Genomic DNA, 24,757 nt, shown 5'->3' on the forward strand with positions numbered 1-24,757 from the left:
TTTTCACCTTTGACTACCCCCATCTCCTGAAACTCCCTTCTATACTTCCAAGGAGGCCTACCAGCTTTTCAAGTCACCCTGCTGCAAAAACTACTCTTAGCTTGTCTTTTTTTTTTTTTTTTTTTTGGGTGGGGAAGAGTCCTAGACCAAATTTTCAGGATGAGCAAAACTGAGATCAGGGCTTGCAAATGAAAAAGGGTGGAAGAGAGATGGTAAAAGTTTCTTTATAAGACCAGCTGGGGAAGCCACATTCATTTCCCCATCCTTAGGCATTGCCTACAGTCTGCACAGCAGTAAGTGATGCCATCTTGCTGCTCCCCACCGCAAAAAAAAAAGGGAGAAGTGGAAGTTGAGACTCCAACGCCAAGGAAATATAAATACTCAGTTGTGTTACAGGAATCAGGTGGTGGTCCTAAACTAAGCTTGTGGTTCAGAGACACCCAACTCTTTGGAAAAGAGAAAGCTTAAAAACACCTCAAGATGCTCTCTTCTTGCAGGAAGTATAAAAAGACTTGCTTCCAAGCCATGCAACTCCGCACATTGTGCAAAACTCCAGGCTTCACTCTCACCTTAGTTCTGCTTTCAAGAGTTAGACCACTGAAAACATTGTTTTGGTTCATTGCTCCAAGGGGTCAGAAAAAGATTTGGAAAAGCTGCAAGTGCAAGCAGCCAAGACCAGAATGTCTGTAACTACAGCCACTTCATTTGGGCTTCTTTTGTGGTGCACAAACCCACTCAGGATCTTGAAGGCTGCATCTTTTTCCTTGCCTACTTTTATTTAGTTCCCCACCAACCCTCCTTTGTTTGCCACAACAAGAGTCTTGACATTTCATCAGTACCCAGGAGAGAAAAGTTAAACTGTTTCCTCAATGCTCCGAGGGCCTCCATGCTCAGGCATGCAAGCAAGATGCCTGCCAGAGGTTTTAGAAACATCTGATGCCCCAGGTGCAGGTGGGGGATGTTTGCGGGTAGTAGGGGCACTTATGGTTCTGGACTCTTAAATATGGAATTAGTTTTGGCCGATTTGGCTTCCGATACAAATTAAATAAAACAAGCCCCACTGTTTCCTCATTGCTGAGCCAGGCACTAGTCTCGTGCATTAGCCCAGACCGCAACAAGAACAGGCTGGGCTTTTACCACCCTGAGCATGGTGTAGAATTAAACACCCAAGCATTATGTACAAGGACAACCCTACCCAGGAGCACAGGGTATATATGCACAAAGCTTGCCTTATAGCCTTGCATTTGCTCTTGAACAACTAGCACCTTACTGTGATGGATAGGTACACTACCTCACCAACCCCTGTGTATTTATCCTCACAAAACCCCCATGGGAGGGCAGTGCATTTATCCCCATTTACAGATGGAGAACTGAGACAGAACTAGGAATATGGACACATTTTTATGTGGATATAAGTTGTAACAGAAGCAGACAGGCTTGCAGCTCTCTGGGGGTAGCTGTAGTGTAGAATAATATATAGTAATTTGCCATATCTTGCTACTAGAAAGTAGAGGGAGCAGGTAACCACTAAGGCTATGTGAGGCTTTGGACAGAGCTCAGATCTGGAGACGCTTTGAATGCTTCACCATCTGAAGCAGCATGTCCAGATTAAAGCACTGGCTTTGTTAGACTGTCCAAAGCAGTTTGGAGCTTCCTGCTGCAGGTTCCTTTCAGGTCTGATGTGGATGAAACTTGTAGGGGTGGTAGCCTCTGCTGAGAGCATGAAGCTTGCCAAGTTTCAAGAAGATAGGTGCAGGGCTTGTTGGGGGGGGGGGTGAAGACTGCACCTCAAGCTGTGGACAAGCAAAGACTCATGACATAAGTGGTACTGCGCATTAAAAAAGGTGCTGCAGGGTGAAAGCTGCAGGGATGGTGGCCCCTGCTGCAGCCATGAGGCCTGCCAGCTGTCGAGGAGAGCCGTGCAGGGGTTCTGGGGCCCTGCACCCCTGGCCGCAGGCAGATAAGACCCATGACATGGGTGCTTGTGCAACTGTTGGTCTTGGGGCAGTTGATTGTATTGATTATTCCTTCTCCTTATCGTTTTCTAGATGTTAAATAATTGCTTGTTAAACACCTACAAAACCACAGACTAAGTCCCCTGCAGTTTTCAGCCCTTGTGCCTTAACACATGAGGGGTCATTTATAAATCACCAGTTTCCCCCTGGTCAGCAGCTTGGAAGTGCAATTCCCCCCCACAAACCCCTCCACCTATCTTCTTGAAACTTGGCAGGTTTTGTGGCCTCACCAGGGACTACCACCCCTGCAAGTTTCATCCAAATCAGACAAAAAGCCCTAGAGTTGTAGATATTTAACTGATTTCCCATTATACCCTTATGGCCAGATCTCTGGAGGTGGCCCTGAAGCTTTGGAGCCACATTGGTTGGATCAAAGCAGAAACCCAGTCCAGACTGGATCCCTGGCATCCAAAGCTGGATTGAATAGCTGCCTACTAGGACTGTGCAAGTACCCACCTCTTTGCCTTTACCCAACAGAGCAGCCATGGGATACACGGAGCACAAAAGTCTAAAAACTAGCAGAACTGGGAATAAACATCTACTAGTTACTTCTTTACACAGTGGAGTATTAAGCCCTTTAATTGTTCTAGTACAGTGTAAAGTAAACCTCTTGGATTTTGGAGAGAGAAAAGCTAGGGGGAAAAAAAAAAAAAAAAAGCCTGGTGAAGAGGTAGTAGAGCCCTTGGACTTCAAGAAAAAACAAAAAAAGCCAAAAACAACCTGTTATTAAGTGACTCCTTAAGACCCAGACACCATCTACCAGGTGCTTCAATGCAAGTCAGTTGTACAGCCTAATGAGCTGCCCCTTTAAGCACATAATCCATGTATTCCTTTCCCCCTGTAAGCACAAAGCAATGTATCCTCTTCCCACCTAGCTGACAGAACAAGCCGGAGATTCACCGAATGAGATCAGCAATAACAAGTCTGAGAAGCAAAGAGATCATGTTCTCACACATCCAGGCATTTATTGCTGAGTGATGCCAACTCTATTGTCATCAATTCAGGAGAGCAAAAACTAATAATACTCCTCAAAAAGGTCAGGATGTGTGTGTACCATAGATGCAAGTTCAAGGGATTTCCACCTGTGTGGGACAGACCAAGGCTCCTACATACAAACAGGTTGAATTGAAAGAAAGAGGCAGATCAAGTTTCACCATTTGCTACAAAAGGGCTCTTGTTCACTGAAGCCTACTCCCTTTTCAGACTCCTAGATGGGAAGGGCTTCATCAAGTACAAAACTGTGCTTGGACGGGTTTATTTTTTGCACCAGAGTGCAATTATTCACATCAGGCACAACCCCCTGAAATTGCTGTTAAAAGTGAAAACAGGGTGCGACAGACAAATCAGGCTTCTTTCTTTTGACAGCATCTACCAAATTCTTCCTAGAACAAAACGGAGCTGCTGCTACAGCCCAGGAGTTGTGCCATTTGGCACAGCCTCCTCTTCCAGCATCCCAAGTCCAACCACATATGGCCCACAATGTGCACACATGCAAAACACTGGTTAGCAGAGACATGTCGAAGCAGTGATGCAAGTACACCAACACGCTCCCCATGTTAGATCCTGCAAATATACAAAAGCTCTCACAAAGCAAGTCAACTCTTCTCAGCCACTCTTGACCTCAAAGGAAAGGCTAGACCCAGATGTGCACATGCCAAGGCTCTTTTTAGCAGACAGACCGTCACACCAGACACCTACCACCTTAATCAGCCCCTTCACTGCCACTCCTTGCTAAGGCTGCCAGCAGAGACTGAACCTAAGAGGAGGGCCTCCAGCTGAAAGGCAAAGCAAAATGGGAAAGTATCTGCCAACATGGTCTCCATCCTATGCATGCAAGTTAGTTACTGAACAAGCTACCTACTAGCCTCACAGCAACTTCTGGCAAGACCCTTCCCTCTCTCTGAAGCTGTATTTAAACAAAAAAAGTAGCAGCTGGAAAAATCACCCTGAGGCACCTGCAGGCTATTTAGCATGCCAACTCATGGCAAGCAGAGGCCCAGTTAAAATTCCTCACTGTAAAGCGTGTTTTAAGGAGTGGTCATTCCTTTTATTACTTTTATTAAGCCACCACACACTGATTATACATCAAAGCTCATTTAATCAGTACTCACTGTTTAAATGCCCTCCCCCTCTCTTGTTTGACTTGAGCCTGGCAGAGTTCTGAACAGAGAAACAGCCTCCCATGTTGTGCACACCAAAGAGAACCGGGTTCTCCATCATTTACACACTTCAGATTACATGCACTCGGAGCCAGAGGGGAAAAAAATTGAGCTCCTCCATGACTTGCTTGCTAATAAACCCCTTTTATCCTCACTTCTGTCATCAGGTTGGGGGCCTGGGATTGGCCCCCCAAAAGGTCCCAGAAAGGATTCATATAGGGTGCACAGGTGGGTTCTCTTTTAGAAGGATTGGCCGCTTTGAAAGAGGCATGTTTCTCCTCTGGTGAGGGCGCCAACAGCCCTTTTGTAGGTCAGTGCTAGGCACCATTAAGAAAAAGGTTTTTTCTATCCAGAGATCCTACAATACCGTCCAGTGCGTTTCTGAACAAAGCAGACAAGTCAACACAATCTTTGGGATTCTACAAGCTGAAGCCCCCAGTCACTGATTTTTCCTACTCAATCTAGTGCAGCGCTACCAGGGCAGGTCTATGCCCAGCACCAACCACATGCCCCACTGGCACTTCTCTCCACAAAACACTGGCCCACACCACTTCAACTCCTCTCTCAAATACATATGGTGTTTATGCAAAGAAGACAGGGCCCAGCCTCCAATTCAAGTCACTAGGCCAGACTGGCATGAGTAAAATTGCACCTGTCCTACTAGGGTAGCAGTCAATGCTAGAGATTACACATGTATGAATCCTTATGCAGCCTTGCAAATATACATTTCATAAGCACACACCCACCAGTACAGTGTTAGTTGCTACAGGTAACAGCTATGGCCAAGGCTTTAAAAAAAACACGTTAAGGACAGGCAAGCTGAAAAGGTCAGAGTACAACCATTCAGCTTCTGACGTGCTCAATGCCTCGGGAAGAACTTGGATCAGGCCATCTTATCCACCCCCCAGCTGTACGCAAATATACAGGGAAACCCCCCCAAAAGAATCAATAAGTATGTTCTTAAGGCTGTATGGATCCAGGAGTTAGTTCACCATTTCTGCAAGGATTCAGTAATGATCTATTCACAGATAACTTTGGTGGATCTACCCAGTATGAGCAAATTGCACTTGACAGCAGAGTGTTGCCTCTTATTTTTAAATTGGCCATCAAAGCAAATTCACAATTGTGTCTGCCTGCAAAGAATATAAATTAAGAGCTTCCTTTTGGTCCGTGGGCATTTCACCTCCGGTTTCAGATCCTAGAAACAAATAAGAAAGTAGTGGCAGAGCATATGCAGTCCCCCATCCCACATACAACAAAATCTGCTGACCGGAGGCAGTTTGGGTTCTTTGTACAATTTCTCCTCTAAGCACTTTCTACTTCCACATGAAAGATTTTAAGAGCCACATGAAGAGATGATTATCTACCTACAGTAGTGATCCCATAGCAGGGCAAGAGGTCTGACAGGAAGATTTGTATTTTTAAAAGGTTGATTAAAAGCCTGCACACTAGGGGAGTTTCAGGAGTGGTCACTCTCCAGCAGTTCCCATAGGAAATCAGATAGAAAGGGGTAGGAGATTCACCATAATTCCCAGGAGGAGCACACTGCTTGCATATTTAAGAAGTGTAAGCCTTTGAAAGTCTGCACCTTAAGATTAAATATTGCCTGGTCTCTACTTTTCAGGTGCATCATCATTTTTTAGTACAAACAGGGGAACTAGATCACCCCTTCTTTGAGTCGCTGATGGGATGCATTTCCTGACTTCCCAGCTGTGACTGCCTGTAGTAGACAAGACACCCCTCACACCTGGCTCAAACTCTCCTGGACTCTTTGTACAGCAGCAGCACTTCCTAGTAAAATGCAGGGCACTGCCCTTCTCCTGAGAAGGCCCCGGTACACTGAAGTTAAACACCTATACTTTTTCCCACCTCACACACCCAAAAGCATCCCTCCGGCATTTAAGGCATCCCTTAGGTAGAGCCCACAGACATAACACCTCCAGTTAGGGACCTCCGATGCCTGATCAGAACCCTGCTTCCTGCCCCAGGAAGGGCTGGTAGTTTTTGAGTGGCAGTTAGCACCGCAGAGAGTTCCTCCTTCAAACAAGGGAGTCAAGTGAGAGCACAGAGGTGGGGAAGGGATCTTGGAGTCATTACTGACTCCAAGATGAACATGAGCTGCCAATGCCAGACCGCAGCCAGCAAAACCAAACTGCACCTTGTCATGCATCCAAAGATGCACCTCGAGCTGGTCCAGAGAGGTGATCCGCCCCCTCTACATGACATTGATCCGGCCTCAATTGAAGTACCGCATCCAGTTCTGGGCACCGCACTTTAAGGAGGATGTGGCCAGCCTTGAGAGGGTTCAGGAGGGCCACCCACTTGGAGAGAGGGCAGCAGGGCAGGCCCTATGAGGAGAGGCTACAGGACCTGAACCTGTTCAGCCTCAGCAAATGGAGGCTATAGGGGGATTTGGTGGCTGCCTACAAACTCATTAGGGGAGATCAGCAGCAAGTAGGAAGGGCCCTATTCCCCACAGCAGCACCTGGGGTGGTAATAAGGAACAATGGCCAGAAGCTGCTGGAGAATAGGTTTAGGTTAGAGATTAGGAGGCACTATTTCACTGTTAGCGTGGTCAGGATCTGGAACCAATTTCCTAGGGAAGTGGTCCTCATTCCTACCTTGGGTAAATTCAGAGAGGTTGGATGAACACCTGTCTGGGGTTGTGCGATCCCAGCATGCGCTCCAACCAGTGGCAGGGGATTGGACTAGATGATCCATTTAGGTCCCTTCTGACCCCCAAGTACCAGGAGTCCCCTTCCATCCCCCCTAATCTTTTCAAAGGTCCATCAGTAAGCAATAGGCTACAGTAATTCCTTCTCTCCCTTGCTCATTTACTGCTGAAGCCAGCATGCCTCAGTATGCATTTATTATATTTGGCAGCTAATCAGAGCATCCAGTCCATTTCATGTGCCAGCCCCATGGACTTCCCTTTTTTCTGATGGAAATAGAAGCATAAGAGGGAATTTACCAGCAAAGCTTTGCACTTGGGTGTGAAGACAAGGATAAAGGGAAGACAGAAGTGTCGGAGGCCAACCTTCAGAGTAGTTATTTACATAATATTTAAAACACAAAAAAACAAAAATGGAGTCACTGAAATCCTCTTTTGTTCCACAGTTGCAGACAGACAGACTTGACCACAAAAGTTGTTGCTGCCTCACTCCAGCTGCAGTGAGAGTTAATCAATTCCTCCCACTCCCCCCTCCTTTCCTAAAATACAAGTCCACATGCAGCCTCCTAGAAAGATGCAGAACTATACACAGACCTAACCCACCTGCCTCCTAACATCCTGTGTGGCAAAGATGCCAGACAGCTGGAACAGCCCACTTGATTCTGAGTGCACAGGTGAATGAGACTGCAGATGGGACGGGGGCAAAGGGCTCTCTGCAAAGCCACCCACCATACAAAAAAGCTATCAGCAGCATGCATCCTTTTGGACATCAAGCATTCACATCATCACCAAACTGTTTTCTGCAGTGTCAGGAAGTGGGTCCTGTCCCATGCACATAACTTAAGAGGTTCGTCAGGCATGACCCAGGTGCCATACACATAAAACAAGCCCACTCGCCGGAGTTACTGACCATTGTACAAGTTGGAAAATGATTGCAGTACAGGTTTTTTTCCAGCATCTCCTTATGAAGGGGGGAAGGCAGAACTACTTCTGGTGTGGATTCAGGATAACATGATTCATCTCCATTTAGGCTATCCAAGAGGGAGAGAGTTTCTTTTGAAGCCTGATAAGTCTTAATTGGACTAGACACACTTGGGTCATTTTTAGGTCAAAGCTACCTTTTCTTCTAGTGTGAAGGAACTCCAGTCTCTTTTTCTGAATCTATCTACATCTACATGACAGTAGGAGGGAAGGCAGGTCAGTCAATCTTGTGCTTAAGGCCTGGGAGCTCAGATGACCTTGGGGTTTCAATTCCCCAACTTCACCATCTTTCTGCACCTTGGCTTCTGGTACAGAGTGGGAAGCAATACCAAGTGATTTCTCAAAAGATAAAATACCTACATGCTGTGCTATCTGATCATGATCAGAGTATTAGTATACATAATACATACTGTAAAACAGCTAGGAACTCATTTATGTTTACTCTGCTGCTTTTAGAAACACACTTTCAGTCTGTGTTCTAGTGGGGTAATTGGGAAAGCAGGATTGTTATTTTTAAATTATACTTCTTCCTACAAGGAACTCAGTTTGACAACAGAAAGGGGGACTAAAATAATCTGCTTCACTGCTGGAAATCAACAGTTCTTAGGCTGCCGAAAGCCAAATGTTACACTATAAAACTAAAGCTAACTACTTGCTTAAGTATACCTTTGTAGTGTTTGCATTCTAGCAACTTGGAAACCAATTTCCACGCTCTGAAGTAGATTCTTTCAATCTGGCTCCATTTCCAGCTGTCCAAAAGCCAGCTTCCTGTTAGGTTAATTATTCTTTGTACACAAGCATATTTGATGATTTAGCTGTTTATGTTAAGTGCAGCAATTAGTATCCTGTGCTTCCAGTGGAAGATTTCCTGTTTGAGGCTTAGCAGTTTTCCAAAAAGGTCCTCCACACCGAGACAAGCATTTCTGCAGAGGCATATCTATCAATTAAGTTTCCACTGTGTATGGAAGGCAAGTGGACTATATTGAATGGTCATATGGGAGGGCGACTCATTTCTTAACACCTCTGCTTGCATTTTACTGCAAGAGATGTGTCAGCACTGAAGTCCTGATTTCTGAGAATTTACTTGAGGCTTCCAGTGTTTGAAGGTGGGCAACGAGCCGAAGCTATCCCCATTTCAGTCTGCTGTGCCATCAGCTATAGCCTTCAAACAGCTCCACAAAACATGAGGCTTCCTGTTTTAGCTCAGGTTATGCACGCACCCAAACATGAAATGATATGGGTCTTTTCTATTGTAATCACTGAATGTGCAGTTAAGATAGAAGTGATTCACTTAACAGTCTAGAAATCAATCCCATATGGGAAAAAAAAAAGTTACACCTCTAAGGCTTCAGGCTCATTTCCCAGAACTCAGGGGAAAGAAAAAGAAAGAATGGAATTAAGGCTGGCCTTCAATAACAGCAAAAAAACCAAACCATCTTTCAGACCTTTCCCCACAGGGCAGTTTATTAAATCTAACTAACAATTTTTGACCACCACAAGAGCTACCAGTGTAGGCTAAAAGGGCCAAAAGATATTTATTCCATGTCATGCTTTCCCTCTACCCCAGAGCTAACCTCCCTTTTGACATCCTCCCAAGTGAACTACGCAGGGTAACAACCCCTTCCTCAACTGGGTTTGGGAAACGAACAGGTCTGGCTGGACCCAGGCTCTATTAAAAAGGGGCAGACCATCCCGTTACAATCCAATAAAAAAAAAAAACAAGTTGCATGCCCCATCCAGATGCCAGCATCCTTCATAAAACAGGCAACCAGCAAGCTGCCAATTGTTATCCCCTCCAAGGCAGTATCACTTAGCCAGACAGGGAACAGAAGAGGCCATCAATCAAAGAAAAAAAAAAAAAAAAGAACCCACAAAAATCCTTGCACAGCTGCTCAGAGTTGTTTAGACACCAGCAGGCCAAGAGCATAATAAATATTACTTAAGGTCAATATGGAAGATGTACAGGAATGAATCAGCTGGCCTTCTGCAGCCAGCTGCCACTGGCCCTTCATCTGTGCTGTGCAGTTGGATAGACTCAGGCTCTCTCAGAGAAATGGACCCGTACCAAATCCTGCCCTCTAGAACAAGTGTCACACTCCCTTCCTGTTCCAGCTCTGTGGATTTGAAAAAGCCTCTCAGGCTGCCAGAGGGAAACTGGGCTGAAGCTGCCTCTCCCTGCAGTGCTACAGCCAGAGGGGAGAGCAGAGCTGGCTGCTCAGGAAATTGCTGAGTCAACCAGGACCCTCCGACCAAAGCAGCTGTTATGCCCAAGGCCATCGCTGCACACAATTAAAGTCAGACTTGGCGAACTGCCTCCACCAGCTCCTAGCAAGCTTTATGAGACACCCTGCTCAGCAAGTTAAAAACCTATCACTCCCACCTCATTTTCCAGCCTGCTATCGATGCAGAGAAGCTGGGCATTGGGGGCGAGGCAGGAAATCCCTGCTTAGCTTGTGTTGGGCCTCAGAAGTTTCTCCAACCGAAACCCAGAGCTCACTGCAGCAACGCGATACACCCCTTTTCCAAAGGGCAAACAAACAGCTCACACAAGCTTATCTACTTGGTTTTCTGACACAAAAAGTATGGCAAAAAAAAGCAACTGGGGGGAGGGAGGTTGGAGAAAGGTGGAAGGGGGCAACAAATTTGGACTACACTACAGAAAACCTAGTTGTTGGCCTCTGACGGTTTGCCCCCAACTTGCCCAACAGCAGGATGTAACCATCATTTCTCACAGTAGATGGTGAATCAAGGATCTAGGGTTTCCTATATGCCATGGGGGGGAAAAAAAATCATGCAGATTCTCTCTTTTAAAAAGGAGGGAAAAGGATGGGAAACTGCAGGTTTCTTAGCAGTCAGGCAGTGTGGAGGAGAGCAGCTTCCTGCAGGTAAGTCTTCGGGGTGGGCACAGGGAGCACAGGTGCCCAGTGGGGTGCGAGGCTGCAGCTGGCTGGACCAGCTCCAGGCAGAGGCAGTTTCCACAGCACAGCAGGCAGGACCTGGCAGAAGAAAGTGCCACACTGCCCTGGCACCAAGGTGAAACGCCCCCTGCCCGCTCAGCAGCAGTGGGGCACAACACCATGCCCCACCTTGGCAGCCATGACAGCATGGCACTCCCTCCCACACTGGGTCCTGCCTGCTGGGCTGTGGAGGTGGCTCTGGCCTGGAGCTGGTCTGGCACAGCTGCAGCCCTATGCCCTGCTGCAGGTACAGAAAAGTTGGAGGGAGTTGGGGGGGCAGGCACCCCTACTACTGCATCACCTGCACCCACACCCTGCCTCCCTCGCCTCATTTTCTACACACTGGGGGGCTGAGGGCTTGCAGATAAGGGTTGCAGGTCAGGAGTAAGGGGCACCAGCAGGGCCCACGGGGATGTAGGTCAGGAGTGAGGGTCACCAGCATGGGCAGGGCACCAGCTTATTAGGGCTGCCGCAGCTGAACCCACGTCCTGGTAAGTGAAGGGGGCAGCTCCGATATTCCATGATAAAAAAGAAAAACCCGAAATAAAATAAATTCCAAATATATATATAAAAAAAAAAAAAAAGTGACTGAAGCACTGGCAGGCTGCCAAGTTACTGTAAATTTAATAAAAAACTGTGTTCAACTGATACCTATGTGTACACACACGGTGGCATTTCATTGTAATAGCAGAAAGCCACCCCCCCACAGATTTGGGGGGGTTTTTAAAGTCAGACAACTTGGGAATTTTAGAATCAGAGAAAGCCAGGATCCCCATTGATAATGCAAGGGGCTTGCTGAACACTAGGACTCTGACCCATTCATGGAGGCAGATGCTCAGGAGAAGAGGAAGAAGTTGGCAGGCTGGGCTGGGAACAGGAAGCGAGGGACAGAATGAACACCCCATTAGGAATCGCTCACTCAGAGGAGCATCGCTAGGAAGTAGCATTCCCCAAGGAGACTGTTTTACAGCCAGAGCCCATAATTTACTGGGAGAGGAATTCAAACAAGACCTTCTGGATGCTCAGAGATCCAGGTGCAACAGAAGTATTTAAAAATGTGGGCACACCTGCTCACATAGGCCAGTGACTGCCTAGAAGGCTGGGTGCTTTCCAAGCAGAGTCAATTGAATTAAGATCTCGGCCAGCACAGGCTTACCCATCTAAATTCTTGGGAAGGTTTCCAAGATGTAGCGATAGAAGCAATAATTGCAAGAGAAGTGAGCAAGACTCAGACTTACAGGAGGAAAGATTTGCATTTCTATTGCACTAGGGATGAAGTACTTCACAAGGACTATCTTCTCCCATTTTACAGAAAGAGAGAAAAATAGGTACAACACATTAAGTTGCTTGGTCTAAAACATCACATGAACAGCCCATGGTGGAGCAGAGGTAGAATCCAAACTGCTTCACTCTTCTACCCTCCTTAAGCTTCCCTAAAGCTTTCCACCACGATCAGTACAATGCAAGGTTCATGGAGTCTGCAGGACTGACTGTTCCCCAAGGGATGGCAGAAGGGTCAATGAGACTGTCAATAAAGTCAAGGCACCTGTCCTCACACCACAAGCACCAAAGCAGCACTAGAAGAGATTTATTCCCTTTCAAGCAGAACTGCAGATTCATTAGTCTCCCCTTCCACTAAAGACAGGGCCTTGGAGTTAGCCTTGACAGCTTCCCAGGGAAAATTCCAAGTAGGGGTTTCACAAGACCAAGGATCTAGAAAACTGAAACAATTCAGGACTCATTGTAATATGCTACAACCAGAGCTTTACAATTTTAAAAAAGCAGGTGCCTCTAGTTATAGCCATACAAACAAGCAAGTCATCTGTTCCTAGATTCCAGTCAGTGTGCAGCTTAGGTCTTCAAGTCCACTTCAAACTTAACCCTTAACCCATTTCCCCAATGTCTAAAGAAGACTCAGCTCTGGTAGCTCAAGGTCACTATATCCACAGTCCCTAAAGAGTGACAAGACTTACACTGCCCATCACCTTGGTCAGTCACAGTCACTGTAAACAAGATTTTTTGCTGAGTGGCATGACTCCTGAGACCAGCACAACAGCAGAGCTCTGAGCACGCGACGATGGCACTGAACCATCCACAGGATGTAAAGGATGCTGGAAACCCGAATGCCAGGCTCGGCCTCCCAGCTTCACGGTTTGTCAGGTCTCTTTAACCTCATACTTGGATAAATATAGTAGTCAAGCCAGCCTGGCCCAAATGTATTGACACTGTGGCAAACTAAATTTCTCCCCCTCAACCTTTAAGAGGGAGGAAGACAGAGAAATAAGTAAATCAAAAAAATTGCCCCCTCCCTCTTAAAGAGGGGGAGGGGAGGGAGAGATTTATACATAATTTGTACATTAATCTACCCCTGCTCATCCCCCTTTCCCAGACTTTCCAGTACCCCTTTTTCTTTAATAATTTGAAATCTCAATTCAGAATCATGAGCTTAAAAAGGTACTCCCCTTGCAGCTGGTTTTGATGCATCAAAAGCAGCTACATTTAAGACTGCAAGGTGGAAACATTAGATATTAGGGCAGACACCCACACACACCCACACAGCTTGGCCTCCTTCCCAACAGCAAACAGCTCCTTTTTGGTTGTGGAGCAACCGTTTTCCCCTACAGTTCATCTCAGCCTGCATAAAAACATGCTCCAGCTGGGTGGTATGGTCATGGACATAAGAGGTGGGTTAGTCCAGCATGTGACCTGGGCACCTTTGGATTTAACGTCTCTCCGGCCCCACTCAACGTGAGGTGGGACCAACCAGCAATAGGTCAGTCAAGCTTCCTCCCACTCAACAACTTGAGCTAGCAGAGAAAGAGCTTCTCACATCCATTTACTTGTGGACTCTCTGCGACACCCCAGGCGCGCGTCGGGTCTAACCCCAAGAAACCCCCATCTGGGAGTGACCCGCTCCAAACCCTGGAAATCTGCAACTTCAGGGCAGGCTGGCTCCACAGCACCACCCCCAGAAGAGCACAACTGAGCTTCACCCTCAAGCGCATCAGTCCCTACCTATGCCGGGGCGCTGGGAGCAGCCGCCCCCTCCCCTCCCCTCCCCTCCCCTCCCCTCCCCTCCCCCAGCAGCTCGGTGCCTTCCACACCTAGCCCCAACCCGGCTGGGAAGCAGCCAAGCCGCCCACAGCCGTTAGGGCTGGCAGGGACCTCGGAAGGTCGCCGAGTGCAGCCCCCGCCCCAGGGCCGGCAAGGATCAAGGGCCCCAGCAAGACACGCGTCTAAACGTTTCCTTCGAGAGCCCAGCGGAGGTGCTTGCAGAGGGATCCGTGCAGAGGGATCCGTGCAGGGGGACCCCCCCCACACACCCCCGTGAACCGGCCCACGAAGCAGCCCGCAGGGCCGCGGCCGCGACTCGGCTGCCCCGGCCCGGCCCCGGCCCGCGCAGCCCCGCGGCGGGCGAAGTTTGCCGGCGGCGGGCCGCGGCGGCACTCACCGCGGTACGGCAGGGCTCCGGCCAGGCGCACCGTGACCGTGCCGGCCAGCGGCTCCCCGGGGCTGTAGATGACCCGGCTCTCGCTCAGGCGGACCTCGAAGAGCTGCACCTTCCCCATGGCCGCGCCGCGCCAGGCCGGGGTCCGCCGCGCTGCAGACGAGTCCCAGCCGCCGCCGCCGAAGCTGCTCTACCTGCCGCTGCCGCCGCTCCAGCGCCCGCCCCTTAAGCAGCCGGCTCCGCCCCGCCTCCCCCGGGCACAGGGAGCCGCCCCCGCCGGCCCGGAGCGCCGAGCCCGGCCCCGCCGCCGCCGCCTCCCTCGTGCGCCGCCCCGGGGCGCCGCTGTGGCTGGGATGGCGGCCCCCGGCAGCCCTGGGTCAGGAGTCGCCTGGCCTCGAGGCCCGGGGGCCTGTGCCCGCTCCCCAGCTCTCGCCTGGCCTGTCGGGGTTGGACTTCGCCTGCAAACCCCGTCCTGCAGCTCCAAAGCAGCCGTGGGGATTTGATGCTGGCCGAGGCACCTCCCGGCTGGGGCCCGCCGCGTGTAGGGCGGAATCTGTGAAGATCCGAGAAGCTCCTCGGCCATCTGACAGCGCCAGGCTGGGGAGCGGAGCCCCCCTCTCGGCTTTTCAGGGCCGAAAAGCGAGTCCAGACTAGCCGTGGCCTCCTGGGTCATCGGGTCCAGCCCCTGCAGTCACAGCCGGGCACCTCATATCATCTACTTTATAAACAGGCCCAGGCCAATGGGTGTGTTTGGGGTCAGGAAGGAATTTTACCCCCCAGGCAGGCTGGTATGGACTGGGGGGGTCGCCTTCGCTGGAGCAGCAGGGGCCTCTACCCAGGCTCTCTTGAGCGCGTACTGACGACATGTCACAGAAGCAGGGCGCTGGCTGCTGTGGATCCCCTGCTTTCCGTATGGCCTGTTAGGGTGCTCGGTCTGCGTTGTGGCAGGGTTAATGGCCATCCTGCAAACGGTTTAGATCAGGGCTGGGCAAAATATGGCCCATGGGCCAGATGCAGCCTACAGTTGTCTCCATTTCCTGGAAACCTGGCTGCCACCACCGGCCCCACTCCCCTTGGGGCAGAGCCAGGATGCACTCCCTGCCAGCAGGGCCATCCCTAGGTGGGGGGCAAATAAGGGCAACTGCCCCAGGCCCTGTGGACAGTGCCATACAGGCCCCATCACAGCCACTTGCCACCTCCCTCCTCACCTGCTCACCATCCCCTCCCCTCCGCTCAATGCTTCGGACGCTCACCACCCCCCAGCGCCACACAGGCTGATATGCCCTGGTCCCCGCACACCCCTAGGGACGGCTCTGCCTGCCAGATCCAGCCCTGCTCCCTGCACACCCCTGCCCGCAGAACCAGGCTCTGCCCCAGCCCCATGCGGTAACGGCCCCACAATCCCAGAGTCTTCATGGAGCCTGGATGGGAGCCCTGTGAGCAGGGCACACCACTGGGCAGGGAGCTGCTCCAGAGCCAGGCCCGAGGCCAGGATCCTGGGGCTATGATAGCATGGGGCTGGGACCGGGGCAGAGCCACGATCTGCTCCCTGCACGCCCCTGTCCAGGCAACCTATGCTCATCACAGGGGCATGCAGATGGCAGATTGCAGCTCTGCCCCAGCCATGACCCTGTGCTGTTACTGCTCCAAGATCCTGGGGTCCCCCTGGCCCCGCTCACCCATCTCACCCCCAGCCACTGCCCCAACCGAGCTGCCCAGCTGCATGCCCTGCCTGTGCGGGTCCTGCTCCCGGTGGTGGGTGCAGGGTGGACAGGCCGAGCTGCCCAGACAGTGCGGCTGGGGCCAGCAGCAGCAGCAGCTAAAGGAGCTGTTGCCACCAGCGCTGCCGGGAAACGGAGTCTGGCCGCAGGCTGGATCCACCATTTTGCCCACCCCCAGTTTAGATGATGGTTTGTACAGGACGGTTTGGATAGGGATGATCCTGCCTGCCTCAGGCAGGGGGTTGGATTAGATGTCCTCTGGTGGTCCCTTCCGGACCGACTTCTCTACGATATGGTTCTATGCTATAAACTGATAACACTTCATCTTAAAAGGAGTTGGCGGTATTTGCTCCATTGCTCCTATCGTGAGGCCGTTCCAGAGGTTCATTGCTCTGATTGTTAGATATCTGTTTCCAATTCACAGCCTCATTTTATTAAGGGCCCATTTACACCCCTGTGAAGTTGTGCCAACATTCTCCCTCAGCTTAAAAAAGGTCTTCCACCACTGATTCATCTATAGACAGCAGTCATGACCATCCCTTTTCAGGATTAAACAAGCCAAGCTGTTTAGTTTTCTCTCACCTGTTCCTCTGATCATCTTGCTAGCCATGCTTTGCACCTGTCCAGGCTACCTATTTCCTCTGCTTCTGAGACTGTCAAGAAACAAAGGGGAAAGAGGTCAAGAAATGCTTGTTGTGAGTGTGGTTTCTCTGACAAGTACTGGTACTCAGGGCAAGTAACTTGAGACACCGATCCATGTCCCGTGGTCCACCCAGGAGCCATCAGACAGGGGCAGCTGTTACTTCCTGACTGGCTGGGTCCACACTAGGGATTTAGGGGTTGTATTTGCTGGCACTGCTTCTTAAATCTCTTGCCATTGCACCAGTCCCAAGGCAGACCCATGAATGGTCGTGATGGTATGAGCATAGCAATCCCCTTGAACCAGCTACTCAAACCCATCTGCAGTGCCCGTCACCAGAAGGGCACAGAACACTTTGGCAATAAAACCACTTGAAGTTGGCTGATGGAAGTAAAATTACAGACAGGAAAATGGAGGCATTGAGTGGTGACTGACTTGCCCCAGGCCAAAGTACTAGTAAAAAAGCAGAATCAAAAATAGGACCTAAAACAGGGGTGGGCAAAATGCAGCCTGCGGGCCAGATGCAGCCTGCCAGGCCATTCTGTCCAGCCCGCAGGGCCCCTAAAACATGTAGAAAATTAATATTTATCTGCCCCTGGCTGACTGTCATGAAGTCTTCGATGGCTTGCCACAACTCAGTAGGCGGCCCTACGCCAGAAATAATTGCCCGCCTCCGACCTAGAATGAGGGTCAGCGTCTTCCTGACTCCTCCCATCGCTCCTTCAACCAGATGAGCTCTGTATATAACTCCACTACAAGAAGGCCTAGAGTTTTATTCCTTTCTGTAGAAATACAGGAGCATTTTTTTTTAAATATACATTGCTCAAAATTGATTCTTTTCCCAGGACACACCAGGGTACACGGCTGGAGTTTGCTTAGTAATTTACCCCACGTAACTAGATGCAGATCATTTTAATATATTTAACCCAGTGACTGCCAGTTCAACAGCTTCTTGGTTGATTCTGTTTTGCCCGTGGGGTATGGATTCATGAGTATGCATATTCATATACCTAATTCTCTGCTTACCTGTAGCCCTGTTACATGCACTGAAAATACATTTGCTATCTTAACTGCACACAAGAAAAAGAAATTCATAACCAGAACTGGTTAAAAAAGGGTGCTTTATAAACATTTCTTAAACATTTTACAGAACTGTTGGACAACTATTCTCAACAGACCTTTTGGTTTTGAAACATTTTGTTTTGCATATATTTGAGGTCTTTCATTTTATCCTTTGCTTGTTTTGTTTGATGCAAAAGAACCTAGCTTCCTCTTTTTTTTTTTTTTTTTAAAAATCACCATGGCTCTTTTATTTCATTTTAAAAAACAAAAGATGGGGGAGTTAAAAAAGTGGGGAAAAATAACAACCCAGAATTTCCCTCTCAATATCTGAAACAAAGAAAATAATTTGGCAGTTTCATCATAACCCAAAAATATTGAGGAAAATGAAATTTCTACACACGCATGTGCACACACACACGAATGCACAGTGAAAAATAGGTGTCATCAAATGCCAGTTTTGTTTTCAGTACCGTTTTGTTTATGACAGGAAACCACCTTGACTGCGTCTATTATTTACAAACGTCGGGACCAGAGACACAAGCTTCTATTGAGGGAGTAGACGGGGCAGGTGTCCTACTCCAGTAAGAGAATACCAAGAGAGACTTGAGAAGGACAGCTGTCAGAGCAACCTATTTTTATTATATTATATTATATCTCTATCCAGGAAACAGGAACAGGAAGAAAGAAAGAAGGACAGTGTCAGTTTGTCACAAGGGCTTCTTATGAATTAGATGTGTTTGTCTCTTAACTAGATCTGCCTGCACAACTTGAACAAGTTCCATAGCCTCCCCTTGCTTCAGTTTCTCTATCTATGAAATGAGGGTGATAATACCTGCCTCACCGGGAAGGCTTTACAGCTGAATTTATGAATGCTTGTGTTACTTGCAGAGACTTTGTGAAGATACATTATAGAAATGCCCCTAAATAACTCCATCATGACTTACAGGCATATACATACCAGCCAGCTATGCAAACTGTTCAAGGTGATGCAATATTTCTTCATCATAGGATTATTTCCACCTGATTTGTGGCTCCTGGGATATGTGCAATGTCAGGCAAGTGAGACCAGCTCAGAGGGTTTCATGTATACTGAAGAGAGCTGTGCACAATTTCTTGACCTGCTATCTTTTCTGGACTGTATTAATGCTAGAGACAGCCAGATGCTGTAACAGGACTCCTGTATCATAAGCCAGACACCAGAACTAATGAGAGGGTGAGAGAAGAAACGTTTTAGTACAGCCAAACCCAAGGTAGCTATTGTGTAGAGCAAGCCTGAATTAGGCCTCTAGATTAATTATTAGTCTTCCCCAGTATGAAAATGCTCACCCTTAAACACTCAGAGAGATAATGACTTGTATTTCTCCAGGTCTTTTCTGCTTCTTGGCAGACAAAGTGATATTCCAGGTGAGGCAATGCTTTTGGTGTGTACACACACACACGTAACTTTTCCCTTCTCATTTCCTTTCCCCTTTTCATCACCTTTTCACATCTCAGCTGGTGGATTGACTAGTCTGTCACAGCACATTATTACTGTTTTTAATTTGTATTGCAGTAAGACCATTCCTAGAGTGGGATCACATTGCGCTCAGTTATTCAAACACTGTGTAAGACTTGAGTGGATGTGTTCAATGAGCTATTTTCACTGTTGCCCAGATCTTTGTCCTAAAGGAAAACAGCTAAAACGGAGCTTATCAATTTTCTCTTTATTGTTTCTACTGCAGTAATGGCAGAGCATCCCAGCCATGACCAAGACCCCCATTCATAGCTTCATAAGGTTTAATGCAAGAAGGGACCATTAGAGCATCTAGTCTAACCTCCTGGATAACATAGGAGATTAAATTTCACCCACTTTCCCCTGTATTGAGCCCTATAATTGGTATTTGGCTACAGCCTACCTTGCATTTGGCTAAGGTGTTTAGTCTAGTCTAGATTCTAAGATATTAAAAACGAAGAATCCACCATTTCTCTTGCAGCTTGTTCTGATGGTTTATCACTCACTTTTAAAAAATGTGTCTTATTTTTAGTTTGAATTTGCCTGGTTTCAGTCTCTAGACATTAGTTCCTGTTTTGGCTTTCTTCAGTTGATTAAAGAGCCCTTAAGTGCCTAATGTTTTCTGCCCATGAAGGTACTAATCAGGTCACCTCTCAATTTTTTTGATAAAATAAATAGATGGAGCTCTTTAACTCTCTTACCGTAAAACATTTTCATCAACCCTTGAATAAATGTTATATCCCATTTCTGCACTTGCTCCCATCTTTCAACATCGTTTTCACAAGACAGGCACCAGAATGAGGTACAGTGTTCCAGTACAGGTCCCTCCACAGCTTGCAACAAAGATGAAAATTGCTCCTTATTCTTACCTCCTGCTATCCAGTTGAGTTGTTTGTCCACTATGACCCCTAAAATCCTTTTTGGCCACTATCTTCCAGGATAGCCTCCCATTCAATAGGGCTGGCCTGCATTCCTTGTCTTCACCCATGTAACTCTGGGCTGCATATAAACACTTTCATTTGAATGGGCCCATCTTACTAAGAAGTCCAGATTGCTCAATGTGACTTGTCTTTTTTTTCTCCTCTATTACATCACTGTGCTAGGAGCTGTTACACAAAATGAAAGGTGATCTCTGTCCCACAGAATCTGCAATTTAGGTGTAAAACAAGATTGCACTTAAACTAGATTTCACAGGTGGATATACACAGACAAATGGAAATAGTACAAGGAACTAGTAATGGACAACGTGATAGAATATGGTTACAACTCATCAGCTCACAAGGTTTTTGCAGGCATCATGGCAAAAGAATATATTAATGAGTGAACCAATGCTTATGAGAACCTGAAACCACTGCTGTGTATATCTTTTAAAGGCAAATTATAGTCATTCCTTGAAAATATGTTGTACTCATAGGTGAAAATTATCACTTGCTAATATTTTAAAATAAAACAATCATGGATCAAATGCAATAGACTGTGCTCTGCCATGGTTAACTTGATCTTTTACAAGATAAAGGTAAAACAAATTCTATGGAAGTAGCCACCTTCCTGTGGAAAAGTTGAGCTGAAATAGAAAGGGTTTTTTTGCATTGATTCGTTTTGGGAACACAATCCACTTGATTTTTTGGTAAATAGTAGTATAGTTAACACTAGTTGTGCGTTCATGCACTTATGAGTTTAGGTATCTATATGTGCAGTAATGTTCATCGTTGTGTACACTCATCCTTTTTCACAGGTGTGCATATATGCATGAGTTCACATCCTTATGTACATGTGCATGCATGCTCGTGTGTGTGTACATGTGTGTTCATGTGTGTCTTGTACATATTTTGTACATTTGTGTATGTACATGAATTGCTTAAATGGATTTGGTTCTGAAAACTAATGAGCTGATGGAGTCCATGACTAACATAAAGGGGTTTTCTGAACTGCTTCGTCTGCTGCAGACCAGGCTTCACCCTTCTGGGAAGGAGGGGGATGGAGTCAGCCAGTCAGCTCTTCTTCTTTAATCCAGCTGTAAACCACTGAGTGTTCATGCCTCTCTGGACTAGTTAGTCTTTAAGGTGCCACCCAACCCTACCTTCTGCCAAACTACCAAGAGAATATGGGCACTGAAAGAAAGTTAACCGCTCAACTGTGCAAATCCCATTACATCCTATCCACTTATTGTCCTCACATTCAAACTGTAGGTCATGAAAGTTTGTTAATAGCTGTACAACATCCTTGGAGTCCCTGCTGAAAACCACAAGAGAGGTGTGAGTTATTAGGAATACTGGACTGGAAGGAGCCACCTAGGCCATCAAGTCTGGTCCCCCACATTGGTAGGCAACTACTTAAACAAAGATGCCTAGAAAACACCACTTCAAATTCTCACATGTAACTACAAGGGTATCAGACCAGAAATACCAGGAACACTCTAGATTATAGCACAGGCAAAAGCAGGAGAGACAAGGGCACTGCCAATTATTTATCACCATCATTACCAGCTTAGGTAGATTTCTTCTTTCCCCGATGGGATGTTTCTTTTTGTCACTTTGGTGTTGGAATAGATCCAGGTGGCCAACCTGCAGCATATGTGCCACAAGTGGCCCAGGCAGCCTCTGGTTTGGCATGTGCCGGATCGGAGAGAGGCCAGGGAGCACAGTAGCAGATAGCACAGGGAGTCAAGGCAGAGCAGCTAGAACAAGGGAAGGGGATCAGAGTGGCACTTTGGGAGGGCATAGGGCTTAATTTGTGGCTTGCCTGTTAAAAAAATTGGCCCTCACTGGAATAGAGAATGGATAATTGGGAAATTGTTTCCTTCTCACACAGGTTAGAAGCTCAGCCCTGGAAATTACATTTAATTTGCCTGAATCTACAAATCCTGCAACTAGGAGAATGTAATTATTCATAGCATGTAGTAAAGTGAGTGGTGCTTTTGGCTGAGCAAAGGCTGAATTAAAATTGAGGCCAGATTTGAGTACCTTTATTCCAGTGAAAATGACTCGTGTGCAGAGTGCCAGTACTATTGCACCACTTCAGCCACACTTAAATCCCACACTCAGGGCTTATGTGATACATTAGCCTTGTGCTTACTCAATGCACAAGTATTTCCACCTTGGATAACCACCTCCTTGCATAATGTTCAATGGGCCTGCTCATGTGAACAAGGGCTCATGAAAGTAAATTAGATGCAGGTTCATATCCCCTCAAGCCCAGGAGGATGTGGGTCTCCTATACCCCAGGTGAGTGCTGTAATCACTTAACAATTAGATAAGAGGAAGCAATCTTGGATAGAGGCCTGCACTCTAGGTTGTCCATGGGTACAAAAGTCCAGCTCATCCTGTTACAAAACCTGATTTATAAAACTCAGCAAAGTGAAAGATATGGATGCTGGAAGAGTCCCAACAAAAAAGTAGGGCTCTGTGAAATTTCACCAGCTGTTTCGATTCAACACTGTTTCGACTCATTTCAAGCTCAAAACAGTGAAATTGAATCAAAATGAAGGGCTTTGAAACAGCCTCGAAACAAAACGAAGCTAGTCAAAACATTTTGAAAGTTTTGAAACGTTTTGAGTTTCGAAGCAGCCAGCAGCGAGGTGGTGAGAGGTGGGAGAACCAGGGCTGCGTTCCAGCACCAGCCAGGAGCACAGCCCTGGCTCTCTCCGACTCCTGCTGCCGGGCTGTGGGAAGCCAATAACAGCGCAGGGGAAGGGAACTGGACCTGGGCTTAGTTCCCCTCCCCAGCGCTGTGATCGGGCTGGGGAAAGGATCTGAGCCCGATCACTCAGTTCCCCTCCCCGGCGCTAGATTGGGCTGTCCCCAGCCCAATCTAGCATGAGGGATGCGAAGTCAGCCCGATCTAGCATGGGGGATGGGAAGTTAGCCCAGCTGGGCTGATTCCTTGTCCCCAGCCTGATCTAGCAAAACGTCAAAACAGCCTCACTAGTTTGACAAAGCAAAATGGAATAGCTGTTTTGAATCAAAATTAAATTGGAAATGAAACACTGTTCTGTCGAAACCTTGAAGCTCAAGGCAAAACAGAACAATGCCATTTCGCACAGCCCTACAAAAAAGCCCTACTGATACCATACAATGGCTAAGCTGAGATCACATCTGTGAAAAAAAGGACAAGGGGTAGTTGGGAAATGAATGAACAACACTGACATTATAGAAATAGGCCTAGTGGTGGCCAAGATAGTAAGAAGATAGCTTATGACACTCATCACTCCTTTCACAGGGTCTTAATTCGATAGAGATGCCAGGAGAACATCTGGAATGACAGAGTGATTTTGCCAACATGGCTATGAACCCACTGTCTCCTAAGGCTCCTGGGCCTTTCTGGTGATCCTGAAAGAGATTCTGAAGAGGCTGAAGCAGTGTAACAAGGCTGTGGCCACCAGGCAGTCATGACACCCCTTTATGGCTATGTGGCCCCTGCCCAGCTCAGGCGCGGCTGCAGCACTTCCCTTGAATCTTGCCTGCCATGCCTTGCTTTTAATGATGGCTCTGAAAGGGAGGCTGCCTGTGGGCTCTGCATGAGCCTGACCCTGTGTCAATCCTCAGTGGACCTCTCCTGGGTCCCCTCAGTCACAGTCTTGTAAACCCAGGCTAGCAGGTCTCATGCTGTAACCTCTGCTGGGCACCTGTTGCCTTGGGGGCTCCTTGCATGGCTCCGTACCTCTCCTACACCATACTCCAAGCCTTGTGGGTATTCTCTCTCTCCTTCTCTTCTGTGATATTGCCTAATTATGCATGCAGTCTCATTGGGCCTTTGGACCCTCATGCCTTCTCTTCTCTGGGCTCAAGGACCCCATGTTCTGCTCACTGCCCCTTCTCTGGGCTCAAAATAAAACACAGGCCATCTGCTTGTAAAACTCTGACTTCCTCTGCCCCAGAACTTGCCTCTGCTCCCAAGGCTGCAGGGCTATTCATATCAATGGCAGTCGCTTCAGGAGCCCTGCTGCTAGGAACTCTTCACCTTGTGGCTGCCAGGGACAGCCGGCCTGACCCGTGGGAGCTGGGCTTATATAGCTCAAACCCGAGCCCTATCTGCATAACTAGTCTGCACAAGAGGGCCAGGGAGACGGCTGCTGCTTCTGTCTTCTCTGTTGCCTTCTCTTCCCTTTTGTGCACTTATCTTGTATTGTCAACAAGGAAATGAGATCGAATTCCAGCAACAACAGCACCATCAGAAGCGTCAGCCCATTTCAGTTACTTTCATCTCTCTTTCCTCCCAGAAGGGGTGATTCCTGCTACCTGCACTGTCAGACTGGTGTGAAGCTTGCCTTATAAAACCTTTCTTCCGGCCACAGGGAGAAGGAATAAGGGAGGTTGGTAAACTGAACGCCTGCCTTAGTGCTTTACATTTTCAGTGTTTTCACTGTTTCCCTTTCATTTTCCTTCTATACAAGTTAGAAGATTTTGAATGGCTTAAGCAGATCCAGCATTTTAAAAAGTGGGGTACAGGAGCAACAGCCAATGCTACAGGGGTGGCTGCCCATTCAACTCCCAGCCTGCTGGGGTTTGCCTGCCATCACCTCTACTATCCTGTTCCTGTCCTGGCCCAGCTGGGCCTGTGGGGAGTGATTGTGCAGGGAACCGGGCTGAGTCGGGGCAGCAGTGGCAGCAGG

At 47.9% G+C, this 24,757-nt stretch overlaps 1 protein-coding gene across 1 annotated transcript in view; it reads right to left on the reverse strand.

The window, feature by feature from the left end:
• The window catches only part of ARRDC1 (arrestin domain containing 1), a 62,964-nt gene extending 48,511 nt beyond the window's left edge, over window positions 1–14,453 (reverse strand). Inside the window, exon 1 of the mRNA XM_090022378.1 lies at window positions 14,235–14,453. Coding sequence (XP_089878504.1) covers window positions 14,235–14,352 — 118 coding nt within the window. The 5' untranslated portion in view covers window positions 14,353–14,453. The remainder of the gene's footprint in view (window positions 1–14,234) is intronic.
• Window positions 14,454–24,757: the final 10,304 nt, after the last annotated feature.

This window comes from Crocodylus siamensis, chromosome 11 (assembly GCF_052110815.1).
Source record: "Crocodylus siamensis isolate JL-2025a chromosome 11, ASM5211081v1, whole genome shotgun sequence".
NCBI lineage: Eukaryota > Metazoa > Chordata > Crocodylia > Crocodylidae > Crocodylus > Crocodylus siamensis.